This window comes from Chiloscyllium punctatum, chromosome 10, assembly GCF_047496795.1.
Source record: "Chiloscyllium punctatum isolate Juve2018m chromosome 10, sChiPun1.3, whole genome shotgun sequence".
In the NCBI taxonomy this organism is placed as follows: domain Eukaryota; kingdom Metazoa; phylum Chordata; class Chondrichthyes; order Orectolobiformes; family Hemiscylliidae; genus Chiloscyllium; species Chiloscyllium punctatum.
In genome coordinates this window covers 122,264,764-122,285,484 of record NC_092748.1, presented here as the reverse complement: position 1 = coordinate 122,285,484, position 20,721 = coordinate 122,264,764, and the positions used below count along the sequence as shown (strand labels likewise).

The 20,721-nt window shown below is 46.3% G+C and overlaps 1 protein-coding gene across 2 annotated transcripts in view; it reads left to right on the top strand.

Moving 5' to 3' along the window:
- glb1l (galactosidase, beta 1-like) overlaps positions 1 to 20,721 on the top strand; it is a 91,065-nt gene that overhangs the window by 6,716 nt on the left and 63,628 nt on the right. The window contains exons 1-3 of one of the 2 annotated variants that reach the window (XM_072580067.1): positions 5,017 to 13,883; positions 14,315 to 14,465; positions 14,830 to 14,890. In XM_072580067.1, coding sequence (XP_072436168.1) covers positions 13,855 to 13,883; positions 14,315 to 14,465; positions 14,830 to 14,890 — 241 coding nt within the window. In that variant the 5' untranslated portion in view covers positions 5,017 to 13,854. Of the gene's footprint in view, positions 1 to 5,016; positions 13,884 to 14,314; positions 14,466 to 14,829; positions 14,891 to 20,721 lie in introns of those variants that run through there. The other variant, XM_072580066.1, reaches the window with a different exon arrangement.

Genomic DNA, 20,721 nt, shown 5'->3' with positions numbered 1-20,721 from the left:
ACCAGCCCTGCAGCCACGTGTTCAGCTGCACTCGCTCCCTGTTTCCAGCCTCACTAGCCCCTGGCACCGGTAGCAATTCTAAGATTACTACTCTGCTCGTACTGCCTTTTAGTTTCCAAACTAACTCCCTATATTCACTTTTCAGGTCCTTATCCCATTTCCTAATTATATCATTGATACTGATGTGTACCACAACTTCTGGCTGTTCTCCCTTCTCCATAAGAACCCTGTCCCTGACCCTGGCAGCACAGTGGCAGTGTCCCTACCTCTGATTTCAGTGGATCTGTGCCAGATAGCTTTCCACTTTGTAATTATCTCTGCTCCACTTGAATACTTTCTCACTTGATTGTTCCTAGCTTTTTCATCATTTTCCAAATTCGGGATTTGTAATCACTATTTCCCAAACCCTCCCACATGTAGTCTGTAACTCATTCCAGGGCATCTGTTATTGTATGTATGAACCTCTGAACCCATTGATTAGATCCTGGTCTGTAACTTAGTCCCAGATACCTGCTATTCTATTTCTAAATCTCCCTGAACACTTCGATTAGGCTTGTGTCTGAGGCTCATTCTGTTTATACCATCCCCCCCTCCCCCAAAAAGCTCCTCGATTAGATTGCTGTCTGTGACTCACTCTGGGTATTTGTTATTCTTTATATAAATTCAGAATCCATCAAAGGAGGACTAAAAAGACAATAAAGCAAAAATAAACTGACATCAACCTGGCAAGGAATATAAAAACTGACAATAAGAGCTTGTTTAAATATATAAGTAGGAAGAGAGAGGGCAAAGTGAACACAGACCCCTTAGTAAATGAATCTGGGGAGATGGTCATGGAGAACAAGGGAATGGCAGAGGAGTTAAACAGATATTTTGCATCAGTCTTTACAGTGGAAGAAACTTCAAACATCTCATTAATACTAAAGAATCTGGGTAGAGGAATTCAGTTCAATCACCATCACTGAAGCAGTAGTATTAGACAAAATAACGGGACTAAAGGCAGATCAGTCACCTGGCCCTGATGGCTTGCATCCTAGGATCCTAAAAGGAGTCGCAACAGAGATATTGGATGCATTGGCTGTAATTTTCCAAAAATCCTTGAAATACCAGAGGATTGGAAGGCCACCAGTAAACAAAAAGCAGGTAACTATAGGCCGATCAATCTAACATTCACTGTTAGAAAAGTATTGAAATCAATTATTAAGAAGGTAATAGCAGAATATTTGGAAAATCCTAATCTAATCAAACAGAGTCAACATGGCTTCATGAAAAGGAAATCGTGTCTGACTAATTTATTACAGTTAAAAATCTCACAATACCAGGTTTTAGTCCAACAGGTTTATTTGGAAGCAATAGCTTTTAGAGCGCTGCTCTTTCATCAGATCGTTGATGAAGGAACAGCACTCTGAAAGCTAGTGCTTCCAAATAAACCTGGAGAAAGTGAGGACTGCAGATGCTGGAGATCAGAGCTGAAAATGTGTTGCTGGAAAAGCGCAGCAGGTCAGGCAGCATCCAAGGAGCAGGAGAATCGACGTTTCGGGCATAATCCCTTCTTCAGGAATGAGGAAGGTGTGCCAAGCAGGCTAAAATAAAAGGTAGGGAGGAGGGGCTTGGGGGAGGGGCGTTGGGAATGCGATAGGTGGAAGGAGGTTAAGATGAGGGTGATAGGCCAGAGAGGGCGTGGGGCCAGAGAGGTTAGGAAGAAGATTGCAGGTTAGGAAGGCGGTGCTGAGTCCGAGGGTTGGGACTGAGATAAGGTGGGGGGAGGGGAAATGAGGAAACTGGAGAAATCTGCATTCATCCCTTGTGGTTGGACGGTTCCCCGGCAGAAGATGAGCTCTTCCTCCAGGCGTTGTGTTGCCATGGTCTGGTGATGGAGGAGGCCAAGGACCTGCATGTCCTTGGTGGAGTGGGAGGGGGAGTTAAAGTGTTCAGCCACGGGATGGTTGGGTTGGTTGGTCTGGGTGTCCCAGAGGTGTTCTCTGAAATGTTCTGCAAGTAGGCGGCCTGTATCCCCAATGTAGAGGTGGCCACATCGGATGCAGTAAATGATGTGTGTGGAGGTGCAGGTGAATTTGTGAAGGATATGGAAGGATCCCTTGGGGCCTTGGAGGGAAGTGAGGGGGTTGGTGTGGGCGCAAGTTTTGCATTTCTTGTGGTTGCAGGGGAAGGTGCCAGGATTGGAGGTTGGGTTGGTGGGGGGGTGTGGACCTGACGAGGGAATCGCGGAGGGAGTGGTCTTTCCGGAACGCTGATAGGGCAGGGGAGCCACCGGGAACAACACCATTTCTGCCGTCGCCGCAACCACTTCCGCCCCCAGTGACGTCACCCACCTGCATGACCATGCCGCATGCGTCTCCGCCTCCACGCCGATCTCCGCCCCTGCACCAATCTCTGCCCCCACGCCCAACACCTGCCCCCACGCCTAACTCCACCCACATGCCTAACTCCGCCTGCATGTCTTACCCCGCCCCCACTCCCACCTCCACCCCCACACCAGGTCCTAGCTCCCAGCCCTGCCGTATTTTCACCATCCCTCCAGACCTCCCCCTCTCTGAGGATGAAAGATCAGTCCTCAGCAGAGGCCTCACCTTCATCCCCCTACGCTCCCGGATTAACGAGTTCAACATACGACGAGACAGCGAACAATTCTTCTGCCGCCTTTGCCTCCGCGCCTACTTCTTCAACCAGGATTCTCGCCCATCCTCTGACGACCCCTTCTCCCGCCTCCAACACACCCCATCCACCTGGACATCCCGTGCTGGCCTCTTACCCGCCCTCGATCTCTTCATAGCCAACTGCCGCTGCGACATTAACCGCTTCAACCTGTCCACCCCTCTTACCCACTCCAACCTCTCACCCTCACAACGCGCAGCCCTCCACTCCCTCCGCTCCAACCCCAAATGCACTGTCAAACCGGAAGACAAGGGAGGCGCAGTGGTAGTTTGGCGCACCGACCTTTACATCGCTGAGGCTAAACGCCAGCTTGCGGACACCACCTCCTACTGCCCCCTTGACCATGACCCCACCTCTCACCACCAAATCATCAACTCCCAGACCATCCATAACCTCATCACTTCAGGGGATCTCCCATCCACCGCCTCCAACTTCATAGTCCCACAACTCCGCACCGCCCACTTCTACCTCCTGCCTAAAACCCACAAACCTGACTGCTCCGGCCGACCCATTGTCTCAGCCTGCTCCTGCCCCACCGAATTCATCTCAGCATACCTCGACACTGCCCTGTCGCCCTTAGTCCATGAACTCCCCACCTACATTCGGGACACCACCCACGCCCTCCACCTCCTCCATGATTTTCGCTTCCCCGGCCCCCAACGCCTTATCTTCACCATGGACATCCAGTCCCTATATACCTCCATCCCCCATCATGAAGTCCTCACAGCCCTCCGCTTTTTCCCTTCCCGCCGAACCAACCAGTACCCTTCCACTGACACCCTCCTTCGACTGACTGAACTGGTCCTCACTCTGAACAACTTCTCTTTCCAATCCTCCCACTTCCTCCAAACCAAAGGAGTAGCCATGGGCACCCGCATGGGCCCCAGCTATGCCTGCCTCTTCGTCGGATATGTGGAACAGTCATCTTCCGCAGCTACACTGGCATCACCCCCCAACTTTTCCTCCGCTACATCAATGACTGTCTCGGCGCTACCTCGTGCTCCCACGAGGAGGTTGAACAGTTCATCCACTTTACTAACACCTTCCACCTGACCTCAAATTTACCTGGACCGTCTCAGACTCCTCCCTCCCCTTCCTAGACCTCTCCATTTTTATCACGGGCGACCGAATCAACACGGACATTTAGTATAAACCGACTAACTCCCACAGCTACCTAGACTACACCTCCTCCCACCCTGCCCCCTGGAAAAACGCCATCCCATATTCCCAATTCCTTCGCCTCCGCCGCATCTGCTCCCAGGAGGACCAATTCCAATACCAAACAACTCAGATGGCCTCCTTTTTCAAAGACCACAATTTCCCCCCAGACATGATCGACGATGCCCTCCACCGCATCTCCTCCACTTCCCGCTCCTCTGCCCTTGAACCCCGCCCCTCCAATCGCCACCAGGACAGAACCCCACTGGTCCTCACCTACCACCCCAGCAACCTCCAGATACATCGTATCATCTTTTGTCATTTCCGCCACCTCCAAACAGACCCCACCACCAAGGATATATTTCCCTTCCCTCCCCTCCCCTATCAGCGTTCTGGAAAGACCACTCCCTCCGTGACTCCCTCGTCAGGTCCACACCCCCCCACCAACCCAACCTCCACTCCCGGCACCTTCCCCTGCAACCGCAAGAAATGCAAAACTTGCGCCCACACCTCCCCCCTCACTTCCCTCCAAGGCCCCAAGGGATCCGTCCATATCCGTCACAAATTCACCTGCACCTCCACACACATCATTTACTGCATCTGCTGCACCCGATGTGGCCTCCTATACATTGGGGGGACAGGCCGCCTACTTGCAGAACATTTCAGAGAACACCTCTGGGACACCCAGACCAACCAACCCAACCACCCCGTGGCTCAACACTTCAACTCCCCCTCCCACTCCACCAAGGACATGCAGGTCCTTGGCCTCCTCCATCGCCAGACCATGGCAACACGACGCCTGGAGGAAGAGCTCCTCATCTTCCGCCTGGGAACCATCCAACCACAAGGGATGAACTCAGATTTCTCCAGTTTCCTCATTTCCCCTCCTTCCACCTTATCTCAGTCCCAACCCTCGGACTCAGCACCGCCTTCTTGACCTGCAATCTTCTTCCCGACCTCTCTGCCCTCACCCCCTCTCTAGCCTATTGCCCTCACCTTAACCTCCTTTCACCTAACGCCCCTTTCCCAAGTCCCTCCTCCCTACCTTTTATCTTAGCCTGCTTGGCACACCTTCCTCATTCCTGAAGAAGGGCTTATGCCCGAAACGTCGATTCTCCTGCTCCTTGGATGCTGCCTGACCTGCTGTGCTTCCAAATAAACCTGTTGGACTATAACCTGTTGTTGTGTGATTTTTAACTTTGTCCACCCCAGTCCCACACCGACTCCTTCGAATCATAATTTATTAGAAATTTTCGAGGAGGTCTCAATTTGAGTGGATAGAGGGGAATCAGTAGTTGTATTTGGACTTCCAGAAGATGTTCAACAAAGTACCTCACAAAATGTTAAGATCATAAGACATGGGAGTGGAATAAAGGCCATTCAGCCCATCGAGTCTACGCCCCCATTTAATCATGGCTGATGGGTGTTTCAATTCTACTTACCCACACTCTCTCCATTTCCCTTAATTCCTTGTGAGATTAAGAATTTATCATTCTCTGCCTTGAAGACATTTAACATCCCGGCCTCCATGCGCTCCGTGGCAATGAATTCCACAGGTCCACCACTCTCTGGCTGAAGAAATGTCCCCTCATTTTCATTCTAAATTGACCCCCCCTAATTTTAAAGCTATGCCCATGCGTCCTAGTCTCCTCACCAAACAGAAACAACTTCCCAGCGTCCACCCTTTTTAAGCCATGCATTATCTTGTAAATTTCTATTAGATCTCTCCTCTACCTTTTAAACTCTAATGAATACAATCCCAGGATCCTCAGCCAATCATCATAGGTTAGGCCAGCCATTCCAGGGATCATCCGTGTGAATCTCTGCTGGACATGCTCCAGTGCCAGTAAGTACTTCCTGAGGTGGGGGCCCAAAACTGGACACTGTATTCTAAATGGGGCCTAGCCAGAGCTTTATAAAGTCTCAGAAGCACGTTGCTGCTTTTACATTCCAACCTTCTTGTGATAAATGACAACATTACATTCACTTTCTTAATCACGGACTTAACCTGCAAATCAACATTTAGAGAATCCTGTACTAGCACTCAGAGATCCCTTTGTACTTCGGCTTTATGAATTTTCTCACTGTTTAAAAAATAGTCTATGCCTGTATTCTTTTTTCCTAAGTGCAAGACCTCGCACTTGTTCACGTTGAATTTCATCAGCCATTTCCTGAACCAGTCTCCTAAACTGTCTAAATCTTTCTGCAGCCTCCCCACCTCCTCAGTACCACCTGCTTGTCCACCTAACTTTGTATCATCAGCGAACTTCGCCTGAATGTCCCCAGTCCCTTCATCAAGATCACTAATATATAAAGTGAACATCTACGGCCCCAACACTGTATCCTGCAGGACACCACTTGTCACCAGCTGCAATTCCAAAAAAGAACCTTTTATCCCAACTCTCTGCCTTCTGTCAGACAGCCAATCCCCAATCCATGCCAGTAGCTCACCTGGAACACCATGGGCTCTCACCTTTCTCAGCAGCCTCCCGTGAGGCACCTTATCAAAGGCCTTTTGGAAGTCTAGGTAGACCACATCCACTGGGTTTCCTTGGCGTAACCTACTTGTTACCTCTTCAAAGAATTCTAACAGGTTGTTAGGCACGACCTCCCCTTACTAAATCCATGCTAACTTGTTTTAATCTGACCCTGCACTTCTAAGAATTTAGAAATTTCATTCTTTATGATGGAATCTAGAATTTTAGCTGCCACCGAGGTTAGGCTAATCGGCCTATAATTTTCCATCTTTTGTCTTGATCCTTTCTTGAACAATGGGGTTACAACAGCGATTTTCCAATCATTTGGGACTTTCCCTGACTCTGGTGATTTTTGAAAGATCACAGTCAGCGCCTCCGCAATTTCCTCTCAGAACTCTAGGATGTAGCCCATCAGGGCCAGGAGATTTATCAATTTTTAGACCTTTTAGCTTTTCTAGCACTTTCTCTTTTGTAATGGCTATCATACTCAACTCTGCCCCCTGACTTTCCTTATTCATAAGATATAGAGTCATAAGATAAGAGCCCATGGTGTTGGAAGTAGTATATTGGCCTGGATAGAGGATTGCCTCATGAGCAGGAGACAGGGTGGGGATAAAGGGTCCTTTTTTCACATGGGTGACAAGTGACCACTGGGTTCCACACGGTTCAGTGCTGAGACAGTATTGCATTTGCTAATGTCCTGTACAGCTGCAGCATGACATCCCAACTCCTATTCTCAGTGCACTAACCTATAAAGGCAAACCTATAAACCCTTCCTTACCACCCTGTCTACCTGGGACTCCACATTCAAGGAACTAGGTCTGTTTTTCAGCAACATTCCAGGCCCTACCATTAATTTATAAACCCTGCCATGGTTTGCCTTACCAGAATGCAACACATTTATTCTAAGTTAAACTCCATCTACCACTTGTTGGCCTATTGGTCCACCTGATCGAGATCCCATTGTATTCTGAGATAATCTTCACCATCTATTAGATCACTTATTTTGATGTCATCTGCAAACCTATTAACCATACGTCCTATATTCACATCCAGATTATTTATATAAGTGACAACAATCAGTTACATGGGTTGTGAGTGGGCAAAAAGTTGTCTAATGGTGTATAATGTGGGGAAAATGTGAAGTTTGTTTAGGAAGAGAGATCAAAAGAACAGAATATATTTAAATGGAGAAAAATGCAGAAAGCTGCAACACAAAGGGACTTGGGAATTGTGCCCCAAACACAGATGCAGCAGGTAATCAGCAGGGCTAATGGAACATTGACCCTTATTTCAAGGAGGTTGGAGAACAAGAGTAGGGAAGTCTTATTGCAACTGGATAGGGTGCTGGGGGCACCACATCGGGAGTACTGTGAGCAGTTTTGGTTCCCTTATTTAAGGAAAGCTTTTGTTGGAGGCACTTCAGAGAAGGTTCATGAGGATGATCCCCAGGATGGAGGGATTCTCTTATGAGCAAAGTTTAAATGTGGAAGGCTGGTCCAAAAGGTAAGAGCCATTGGGATCCAAGGCAAGTTGTCAAACTGAATCTAAAATTGACTGACAAACAGGGGGCAAAGGGTGATGGTAGAGGGTTGTTTTTGTGCTTGGAAATGGTGACCACTTGGATCGGTGCTGGGACCATTGCTGATTGTTAGAGACATTAATGACTTGGGTGTGAATGTAGAAGGTATAATTAGCAAGTTTGCAGATGACACAAAAATTAGTGGTGTTGTTGATAGTGAGGAGGATATATGGATGCTTACCTTCAGTAGCTGGGGTGGAGATTATCAGAGCATGGAAATTGTGTTACAAGTTTATAAAACATTAGTTGGGCTGATCACCCAAAATAGATGGGAAACTAAGTTCCACTGAAGAAATAAGAAACTTCCAAATGGGTATGGATAGGTTAGGTGAATATGCCAACATTTAGCCAATTGTTTCAAATAACCTTAATTCCCTTTTGAATGCTTCTGTTGAACATGTCTCCAACACACACTCAGGCTGAGCTGTTACACCAGTCAGGCATAAATACTGGAAATCAAGCCCCACTATTTGCAGAAGCATCACAACCATTAAATATTTTAAACTAAGTACAGAGTATTGTCAAATTTACCTGATTTTTCAGACACAGGTTGATAGAAAGTATAGATCATGTTTCTGTACTTAACAAGAATATTTTCAAGTTTATTTCAAGTAATTAGACCCTAGCTGCAGGTACACAGTCATAATCTGTTGGGATATAACATTCCAATTCAAGCTTTTATCCATTTATAAACTCCCTGTTAAGCACACACAGACAGACTTACAAATGGAACAAAACACGTGGACAGTGGAAGAAAATTGGACCAATAGTTCAGCTTACTTTGTTCCCAAGTGTTGCGAAATTGGTTCTTGCTGATCTGAAAATCTCTTCCGGGCTTCCCTTTTCTGAAAGTTCCATTAGTTTTCAAGAGAATGATTCACATTTAAAATATTTCTGAATCAATCAGAAATTCACGACTTAGAGCAACCACTGAACGAAGCAGGAACTGATTTTTTTTTCAGGTTTAAATGGGTTTTAACTGCAGAGAACAGAAAGACAGATCCTGTGCTGGTATAGATTAAAGCACTTCTCCCAGTATTGTGCCTAGCCCCAGGCTCTTCAGTTACCTAAGAACCAGTCACACAGTTGTTAATAGACAAAAAGCTTTTTCACTGCTAACTGATCACTTGTCCACAGGTCAATCAGCTCTTCTTGCCACTCAGCTCCATCTGTACACTGAACTCCTCAGCTCCAATGTACCTGCGATCTTTCACTGTTTGTTCAAACAACTATTTACATGATGCAGGACATAAGCTTCAAGTGATTTGTTTTCCGAAACATGCAGTGGTTCTTTAAAATGCGGATTTCAAACAGTTTTTTGCTCACTTCAGTCCACAATCATTAAAAAATACAAAAACTAAACAATCATGGTACGAAGGTAAAGTCTCCATTGTCTTACCAGACCCGAGTCCCACGGAGAGAGACGATGATGGTAGTTTAACATGAGGATCCTCGCATGTGACCTAGCATGTTATTCCAGCTGTTTGGTTTGTTTCCAGCATCACCTTATTTTTAGGTGCCCACCTAGCAAATAGCAATTATTTCATCACACTCCTGACTTGTAGATACTGTTGAGGGAGATGGCTCACCAGGGGAGGGCAGCAGTTGCCAGGATTAAGACACCGTGGCAGGCATTGCTGTTCAGAAGGGCTCGAAAAAGACTCATAGGACCATAGTCATTGGGGATTCTATTGTGAGGGGAGTAGATAGGCGGTTCTGTGGCCGAAAACAGGACTCCCGGATGGTATGTTGCCTCTCAGATGCTCGGGTCTGGGATGTCACTGATCGGCTGCAGGGCATTCTAAAGGGGGAGGGTGAACAGCCAGTTGTCCTGGTGCATATAGGCACCAACGATATAAGTAAACAATGAGATGAGGTCTTGAAAGAAGAATTCAGGGAGCTAGGAGAGAAGTTAAAGAGGAGGACCTCAAAGGTAGTGATCTCGGGATTATTACCAGTGCCATGTGCTAGCCAGCGTAGAAATGAAAAAATAGGCAGGATGAACACGTGGCTTGAGAGATGGTGTAGGAGGGAGGGGTTCAGATTTGTTGGACATTGGGACCGGTTCTGGGGAAGGTGGGACTATTACAAAATGGATGGTCTACATCTGAACCAGACCGGAACCAATGTCCTTGGGGGAGTTTTTGCTACTGCTGTTGGGGACGTTTTAAACTCATGTGGCAGGGGACTGGGAACCAGAAGAGAAGACAAGTAGGCAGCGAGGTGGAGACTGGAGACTGTAAGAATTATGAAGATAGCATTAATAAAGAGAAGAGTAGGCAGAGAGCAGATGAGCGCAAAAGAACTGGTGGCCTGAAATGTATCTACTTTAATGCAAGGAGTATAGTGTGTAAGGTAGATGAACCTAGGGCTTGGATTGGTGCCTGGGAGTATGATGTTATTGCAATCACAGAGACTTGGTTGAAGGAAGGGCATGATGATTGGCAATTAAATGTTCCAGGATATAGATGCTTCAGACAGGACGGGGTGGGGTGGGGTGGAGTTGCATTGCTGGTTAAGGACAATATCACCGCTGTGCTAAAGGAGGACGCTATGGAGGGCTTGGGTAGTGAGGCATTATGGGTGGAGCTGAGAAATAAGGAGGGTGCAGTTACATCGTTGGGGCTGTATTACAGGCCTCCCAACAGTGAGCGTGAGGTAGAAGAATAAATAGGTAAACAGATTATGGAAAGATGTAGAGGCAATAGGGTGGTGGTGATGGGAGATTTTAATTTTCCCAACATTGACTGGGATACACTTAACGTCAGATGTCTGGATGGGGTAGAATTTGTAAGAAGTGCCCAGGAGAGTTTTCTAGAGCAGTATGTCAATAGTTCAATGAGGGAAGGGGCCATATTGGACCTGGTACTGGGGAACGAGCCAGGACAGGTGGTAGAAGTTGTGGTGGGGGATGTCTTTGGGAAAAGTGACCACAATTCTGTAAGTTTTAGAATACTTGTAGATAAAGAAGAGAGTGGTCCTAAGGGAAGAGTACTAAACTGGGCCCAGACCAATTATATCAAAATTAGGCAGGAGCTCGGAAATGTGGATTGGACACAGCTATTTGAAGGGAATTCGACGTTTGAGATGTGGGAGGCTTTCAAAGATAGGTTAAAGATAGTGCAGGATAGGCATGTCCCATTGAAGGCAAAGGATAGGAAGGACAAGATTCGTGAACCGTGGATGACAGGAGAAATTGTAAGACTAGCCAATAGGAAAAGGGAAGCGTACATAAGATCCAGGCAGCTAAGAACAGAATGGGCCCCGGAAGAATATCGGAAGAGTAGGACAAGTCTTAAACTAGGAATCAAGCGACCTAAAAGGGGTCATGAAAGAGCTTTAGCGAGCAGAATTAAGAAGAATCCCAAAGCATTTTATTCTTATAGAAGAAGCAAGCAGGTAACTAGAGAATGGATTGGTCCACTAAAGGATAACAAAGGAAGGCTGTGTGTTGAACCTGAGAGAATGGGTGAGATTCTGAATGATTACTTTGCATCAGTGTTCACTGAGGAGAGGAACATGATGGATGGTGAGATTAGAGATGAAAGTTTGATTAGTCTGGATCACAGTGACATAAGTAGGGAGGATGTGTTGGGTAGACTAGAGGTTATTACGGTGGACAAATCCCCAGGACCGGAGGGGATCGATCCCAAGTTGCTGAGGGAGGCGAGAGAGGAAATAGCTGGGGCCCTGACAGATATCTTTGTGGCATCCTTAAATACAGGTGAGGTGCTGGAGGACTGGAGGGTTGCTCATGTTGTCCCCTGTACAAGAAGGGTAGTAGGGATATTCCGGGTAACTACAGACCAGTGAGCCTGACATTGGTGGTGGGAAAGTTGCTGGAGAAGGTACTGAGGGATAGGATTTATTTATATTTAGAAAAGAATGGGCTTATCAGTGATAGGCAACATGGTTTTGTGCTGGGGAGACCGTGTCTTACCAACTTAACAGAGTTCTTTGAGGAAGTGACCAAGTTGATAGATGAAGGAAGGGCTGTTGATGTCATATACGTGGACTTTAGTAAGGCGTTTGATAAGATTCCCCATTGTAGACTAATGGAGAAAGTGAAGTCACGTGGTGTGCAGGGTGTTCTAGCAGATGGATAAAGAAATGGTTGAGCAGCAGGAGACAGAGAGTAGTAGTTGAAGGGAGTTTCTCGAAATGGAGGAAGGTGCCCAGTGGTGTTCCACAGGGGTCAGTGTTGGGGCCACTGTTGTTTGTGATATACATAAATGATCTGGAAGAGGGCACTGTTGGTCTGATCAGCAAGTTTGCAGATGACACGAAGATTGGTGGAGTAGCAGAAAGCATAAGGGACTGTCAGAGAATACAGGAGGATATAGATTAGATTAGATTACTTACAGTGTGGAAACAGGCCCTTCGGCCCAACAAGTCCACACCGCCCCGCCGAAGCGCAACCCACCCATACCCCTACATTTACCCCTTACCTAACATTACAGGCAATTTAGCATGGCCAATTCACCTGGCCTACACATCTTTGGACTGTGGGAGGAAACCGGAGCACCCGGAGGAAACCCACGCAGACACGGGGAGAACGTGCAAACTCCACACAGACAGTCGCCCGAGGCGGGAATTGAACCCGGGTCTCTGGTGCTGTGAGGCAGCAGTGCTAGCCACTGTGCCACCGTGCCACCATATAGATAGGCTGGAGAGTTGGGCGGAAAAGTGGCAGATGGAGTTCAATCCAGACAAATGTGTGGTGATGCATTTTGGCAACTCTAATCCTAGAGTGAATTATACAATGAACGGAAGAGCCTTAGGAAAAGTTGATGGGCAGAGAGATCTGGGAGTGCAGGTCCATTGTACCCTGAAGGTTGCTGCACAGGTGGATAGAGTGGTCAAGAAGGCATATGGTATGCTTGCCTTCATTGGACGGGGTATTGAGTATAAGAGCTGGCAAGTCATGTCTGGGCACCATGTTACCAAAAGGATGTGGACGCTTTGGAGAGGGTGCAGAGAAAGTTTACGAGGATGTTGCCTGGTTTGGAAGGTGCTAGCTATGAAGAGAAGTTGAGTAGGTTAGGTTTATTTTCATAAGGAAAAAGGAGATTGAGGGGTGACGTGATTGAGGTTTATAAAATCATGAAGGGTGTAGACAGGGTGGGTAGAAATAAGCTTTTTCCCAGAGTGAAGGATTCAATAACGAGACGTCATGCTTTCAAGGTGAGAGGTGGAAAGTTTAAGGGGGATACACGTGGCAAGTACTTCACACAGAGGGTGGTGGGTGTTTGGAACGCGTTGCCAGAGGCAGGCACAGTAGATTCATTTCAGATGTGTCTGGATAAATGCATGGGTAGGTGGGGAGTAGAGGGATACAGATGCTCAGGAATTGACTGACAGGTTTAGGCAGTAGATTTCGATCGGCTCAGGCTTGGAGGACCGAAGGGCCTGTTCCTGGGCTGTAAATCTTCTTTGTTCTTTGTGTCTTGTATGTGGTGGACAGGCTTTAGGAGTCAGGAAATGAGTTACTGGCTGCAAGATTCCTAGCCCCTGACCTGCTCTTATAGCCACAATATTTATCTGGCCACAATATTTATGTGGCTAATCCAGTTCAGTTTCTGATCAGTAGTAGTCCCCAGGATATTGGTACTAAGGGATTCAGTGATGGTAATGCCATTGACTGTCAAGGGGTGATTATTAAAATTTCTCTTGTTGGAGATAGATATTTCCTGGTATTTGTATGCAGTGAATGTTATTTGTCACTTGTCAACCCAAGCCTGCATATTGACTCAATCACATTGTGTTTGAACATCGCTTCCTTCAGTATCTGAGGAATCTTGAATGGTGCTGAACGTTGTACAATCATCAGTGAATATCCCCATTTCTGACTTTAAGCTGGAGTGAAGGCTATTGATGAGGCAGCTGAAAATGGTTGGGCCTAGGATACTACCCTGAGGATCTCCTGCAGAGTCATCCTGGAGCTGAGCTGACTGAACTCCAATGACCATGACCATCTTCTTATGTACCAGGTGTGACTCCAACCAGCAGAGAGTTTGCTCTTGGTTCCCACTGATTCCAGTTTTGCCAGGGCTCTTTGATGCCACACTCGGTCGAATGCAGCCTTGATGTCAAGGGCTGTCCCTCTCCCCTCCCCTCTGGAATTCACCTCTTTTGTCCATGTTTCAATGAAGGCTATACTGAGGTCAGCAGCTGAGCGGCCCTGGTAGAACACAAACTGGGCATCACTGAGCAGGCTATTGATAAGTGTGAGCTGCTCAATAACACTGTCAACGATCGTATCCTGCATATTGAACCCTCAAAGTGTTTCCAGTTTGTAACCTCCCCTTGGTGATGAATACTGGGATTATGAAATTGTTTCAAGTGGGATTGTGTGGATCCTTTCACCTGGGCGGTAAATAACTTTGTATCTGTTGTTCTGTCTTCTCATTCACCTTCTCAGATACGTTGCTTGGAATTACCATGAAACGAACCCTGGGGAATATGACTTCAGCAAGGCTAAAGATATCGAGTATTTTCTGAACCTTGCTCAGGAGATAGGTCTGTTTGTCATTCTGCGTCCTGGACCCTACATCTGTGCCGAGTGGGATCTGGTGAGAGCCATTAAACACTGTAGGCACTGTCATCCTAGGAGCTCAGGAGCCATGGGGCTGAAAAATGGGCATGCTGCCTGGCTTACGGGAGTTGGGGTCAGAAACAGAGTCTACCAAGAGAAGGGGTTTGGATGAGGTGGTCAAGAGAGAAGCGTTAGAGGAGGGCTGAGCTCTGCCAGAATGGGCAACTGAACTGAGATGGGAGGGGTGCAGTTGAACCCTGCGGAGAGTGGGAGGGTAACTAGGTTTCTACTGCCACACTGAATCCGGTCAGCTCAGGCACTGGTCTCCCTTCTCACTGTCGGGCACTGCTGGGACTTAAGGTGCACTCTTCTGGTTTATAATTGTTTTTGTTTGTTTTTAGGGTGGTCTTCCAGCCTGGCTTCTGCAAAATTCAACAATCAGTTTACGATCATCTGATCCAGGTAGAAAGAGTCTATTCTAATGTTGGACACTGAGGGGAAAATAATTTGGTAGGATATGGGTACGGGTATGAAACAATTAGAGGAAAAGAATAAAGGACTGCACACTTACAACCATACGGTATAAAAGAGGCCCTTTGGCCCATCAAATCTACACCAACAAAAATCAACCAGTTTCCAGCACTTGGCCCCTAGCCTTGATATATGGCACTTCAGCTGCTTAACCAGGTACTTTTTAAAGGTTGTGAGGTTTCCCACCTCAACTACCCTCCCAGGCATTGCATTCCAGATTCTTACCATCCTCTGGGTGAAAAACAAAATTCTGTAAACCCCTAAACCTTCTGCCTCTCACTTTAAAATCACACCCCTGTGTTATGGACCCTTCAGTTGCATTCTACCCACCCTGTCCATGTCCTTCATAATCTTATACATCTCTATCAAGTCGCCACTCAATGTTCTCTGCTCCAAAAAAAACCTGACCTTATCCAGCCTCTCTTCATTGGTGAAATGCTCCATCCCAGACAACATCCCAGTGAATCTCATCTGCACCCCCACAGTGCAATCACATCCTTCCAATTGTGCAATGACTGGAACTGCATGTAATACTCCAGCTGTGGTCTAATGAAAGTTCTCTACAGCTCTAACATAACCTCCCTGCTGTTATAATCTATGTCATGTCTGACAAAGGCAAATGTCCCATATGCTTTTTTAACTATCCTGATAACCTGGCCTGCCACCTTTATGGATGTGTGGACAAACACCCCAAATGCCTCTGTTTATGGACCTTCCTCATGTCCTGCCATTCATTTACTTCTCCCTTGTCTTGATACTTCATCCAAATTGCATCACCTCACATTTATCAGGGTTAAATTCCACTGCCACTGATCTGCCCATCTGATCGATCTGTCTGTATCCCCTTGTAAGCCAAGACCGTCTTCCTCACTGTCAACTACCTGGTAAGTCTTCGTGTTATCTGCAAACGTACTTCACATCACCCACACATTCTCATCTCCATTGTTTATGAACAACACAAACAATACCTTGGGGAACCTTATCAAATGCCTTACTGAAATCCATATACACCACATCCGCTGCTCGACCTTCATCAACTTGTCTCATCACATCTTCAAAGAACTTAATAAGATTTGTGAGGCATGATGTGCCCCTCACAAAGCCATGCTGACTATCTTTATCAAACTATGTTTTTCCAAATAGTCATAAATCCTATCTCTTGGACTGGTCTGTAATTCCAGGATTTCCCTATTCCCTTTCTTGAACAGAGGAACAACATTTGCCTCTCTCCAATCATCCGGTACTACTCCTGTGGAGAGTGAGGATGCAAAGATCATCGCCAGAGGCACAGCAATCACATTCCTCACTTCCCGTAGTAACTTTGGATATATCTGGTTCAGCCCTAGTGACTTATCTACCTTGATGTGTCCCAGAATTTCCAGCACATCCACTTTCTTAATATCAATCTTTTCAAGCCTATTAACCTGGTCCATGGTGTTCTCACTTTCAACAAGGTCCCACTCTCTAGTGAATACTGAAGCAAAATCTCATTTAGGGCCTCCACTTCCTCTTCAGACTCCAGGCACAAGTCCCCTCCATTATCCCTGATCAGCCCTACCCTCTCTCTGATCATTCTCTTATTTCTCACGTAAGTGTAAAAAGCCTTTGGGTTTTCCCTAATCCTTCCTTCCATGGCTTTTTCATGCCCACTCCTAGCTCTCCTCAGTCCTTTCTGAGTTCTTTCCTAGCTACCCTGTAATAGAGTCATAGAGATGTACAGCACAGAAACAGTCCCTTCGGTCCAACTCATCCATGCTGACCAGATATCCCAACGCAATCTAGTCTCATTTGTCAGCAGTTGTCCCATATCCCTCTAAACCCTTCCTATTCATATACCCATCCAGATGCCTTTTAAATGCTGTAATTATACCAGCGTCCACCACTTCCTCTGGCTGCTCATTCCATACACACACTACCCTCTGTGTGAAATAATTGCCCCTTAGGTCTCTTTTATATCTTTCCCTTCTCACCCTAAACCTGTGCCCTGTAGTTCTGGACTCACCCACCTCAGGGAAAAGACTTTGTCTATTTATCCTATCCCATACCCCTCATGATTTTGTAAACCTCTGTAAGGTCACCCCTCAGCCTCCAATGCTCCAGGGAAAATAGCCCTAGCCTATTCAGCATCTCCCTATAGTTCAAATCCTCCAACCCCGGCAACATCCTGGTAAATCTTTTCTGAACCCTTTCAAGTTTCACAACATCTTTCCGATAGGAAGACTGGAAGTTCATGAATATTCCAAAAGTGGCCTAACCAATATCCTGTACAGCCACAACATGACCTCCCAACTTCTGTACTCAGTGCTCTGACCGATAAAGGAAAGCATACCAAACGCCTTCTTCACTATCCTATCTAACTGCGACTCTACTTTCAAAGAACTATGAACCTGCACTCTAAGGTCTCTTTGTTCAGCAACACTCTCAAAGACCTTACCATTAATTGTCCAAGTCCTGCTCTGATTTGCTTTTCCAAAATGCAGGACCTCACATTTATCTAAATGAAACTGCATCTGCCACTCTTCAGCCCATTGGCCCATCTGATCTAGATTCCATTGTGCTCTGAGGTAACCTTCTTCGCTGCCCACTAAATCTACAATTTTGGTGTCATCTGAAAACTTACTAATTATACATCCTATGTTTACATCCAAATCATTTATATAAATGACAAAATGTAGTAGACCCAGCACTGATCCTTGTGGCACTCCACTGGTCACAGGCCTCCAGTCTGAAAAGCAACCCTCCACCACCTCTGTATTCTATCTTCGAGCCAGTTGTGTATCCAAATGGCTAGTTCTCCCTGTATCCCGTGAGATCTAACCTTGCTAACCAGTTTCCCATAGGGAACCTTGTCAAATGCCTTACTGAAGTCCAATTGGATAATGTCCACCACTCTGCCCTCATCAATCCTCCTTGTTACTTCTTCAAAAGACTCAAATCAAGTTCGTGAGACATGATTTCCCACGCACAAAGCAATGCTGACTACCCCTAATCAGTCCTTGCCTTTTCAAATACATGTAAATCCTGTCCCTCAGGATTCCCTTCAACAACTTGCCCACCATCAATGTCAAGCTAACCAGTCTATAGTTCCCTGGCTTGTCCTTACCACCTTTCTTAAATAGTGGTATCACGTTATCCAACCTCCAGTGTTCTGGCACCTCACCTGTGACTATCGATTATACAAATATCTCAGCAAGGGGCCCAGCAATCACTTCCTTAACTTCCCACAGTGTTCTAGGGTACACTGGATCAGGTCCTGGGTATTTATCCACTTTTAAGCATTTCAAGACATTTAGCACCTCCTCCTCTGTAATATGCACATTTTTCAAGATGTCGCCATCTATTTCCCCACATTCTATATCTTCCAGGCCCTTTTCCACAGTAAACACTGATGCAAAATACTCGTTTAGTATCTCCCCCATCTACTGCGGCTCCACACAAAAGCCGCCTTTCTGATCTTTGAGGAGCCCTATTCTCTCCCTAGTTACCTTTTTGTCCTTAATGTATTCTCCTTAAACGTATTTGCCAAAGCTATCTCATGTCTCATTTTTGCCCTCCTGATTTCCATCTTATGTATACTCCTACTGCCTTATTACTGTTCTAAGGATTCACTCAATCTCTCCTATCTATACCTGACGTATCCTTCCTTCTTTTTCTTAACCAAAACCTAATTTTCTCCAGTCATCTAGCATTCCCTGCACCTACCAGCCTTTGCTTTCACCCTGACAAGAATATACTGTCTCTAGACTCTGGTTATCTCAGATTTGAAGGCTTCCCATTTTCCAGCCATCTATTTACCTGTGAACATCTGCCCCCAGTCAGCTTTTGAAAGTTCTTGCCTAAAATTGTCCTCTAAAGCTGTGCCAGATCCTTGCTTCCTCAACCCTAAGTAAGCTTCCTTTTTCCTCTTGATGAGAAAGTCCTCTTCTCTTGTCATCCAATGCTCCTTCACCTTACCATTCCTTGACTGTCTAAGCAGGACAAAATTATCCAACACTTGCAACAAGTGCTCCTTAAAAAACCTCCACATTTCTGTTGTGCATTTCCTGTAGAACAATTAGATTAGATTAGATTCCCTACAGTGCGGAAACAGTCCACACCGATCCTCTGAAGAGTAACCCACCCAGATCCATTTCACTCTAACCAATGCACCAAACACAATGGGCAATTTAGCATGGCCAATTCACCTGACCTGCACATCTTTGGACTGTGGGAGGAAACCGGAGCACCCGGAAGAAACCCACGCAGACACTGGGAGAATGTGCAAACTCCACACAGACAGTCACCCAAAGCCGGAATCGAACCTGGGACCCTGGTGCTGTGAGGCAGCAGTACTAACCACTGAGGCACTGTGCTGCCCACATTTCCAGTTTATACTCCACAGCTCCTGTCCAATAGCAGTATAATTTCCACTCCCCCAATTAAATACCTTCCCATACAGTCTGTTCCTATCCCTCTCCATGGCTGTGGTAAAGGTGAGGCAGTTGTGGTCACTGTCACGAAAATGCTCTCCCACTGAGAGATCTGACACCTGGATTGGCTCATTGCCTAGCACCAAATCCAAAATTCAGAAAGTTAGGAGGTATGGGATACAGGGAAACTGGCTGTCTGAATACAGAATTGGATGGCTGAAAGAAAACTGCGAGCACTAATGGATGGAAAGTATCCTGCAGGAGGTCGGTGACCAGTGGTATTCCACAGGGATCTGTTCTTGGGCCTCTGCTGTTTGTAGTTTTTGTAAATGACTTGGATGAAGAAATGGAAGGGTGGGTTAGTAAGTTTGCCGATGATGCAAAGGTCGGTAGTGTTGTAGATAGTGTTGAGGGGCTGTTGCAGGCCACAAGATATTGACAGGATGTAGAGCTGGGCTGAGAAGTGGCAGATGGAGTTCAACCTGGAAAAGTGTGAAGTGATTCAGTTTGAAATGTTGAATTTGAATGCTGAATACTGGGTTAAAGACAGGATTCTTGGCAGTGTGGAGGAACAGCGGGATCTTGGGGTCCACATATGTAGATCCCTCAAAGTTGCCACCCAAGTTGATAGGGTTGTTTTATAAGGCGTATGGTATTTTGGCTTTCATTAGTAGGGAGATTGAGTTTAAGAGCCTTGAGGTTGTGCTGCAGCTCTGTACAGCCCTGGTTAGACCACACTTGGAATATTGTGTACAGTTCTGGTTGTCTCATTATTGGAAGGATGAATAAGCTTTAAGAGGGTGCAGAGGAGATTTACCAGGTTGCTGCCTGGACAGGAGGGCATTTCTTATGAAGAAAGGTTGAGTGGGTTCGGGCATTTCACACGGGAGAGAAGAAGGAAGAGAGGTGACGTGATAGAGGTGTACAAGGAAAAAAGAGGCAGAGATAGAGTAAGTAGCCAGAGACTTTTTCCCAAGGTAGAAATGGCTGTCACGAGAGGTCATAATTTTAAGGTGTAGGGAACTGTCAGAAGTTGGTTCTTTACGCAGAGAGTGGTGGGTGTGTGGAATGCACTGCCAGCAGTGGTGGTAGAGTCAGAGACACAAGAGACATTTAAGCAACTGCTGGACAAGCACATGGATGGCAGTAAATTGAGGGGTGTGTAGGTTAGGTTGATCTTAGATTAAGATAAATGTTTGGCATAACATGGTGGGCCAAAGGGCATGTGCTATGCTGTACTGTTCTATGTTTTGATAAGGAACCTAGCAGTGATTTCTGTGGTAAACCACTGCACACCGGGCTCCAGTCACACAATTGGCCTTCTGCTGCCCACCCTCTGTCCACAATCACCAA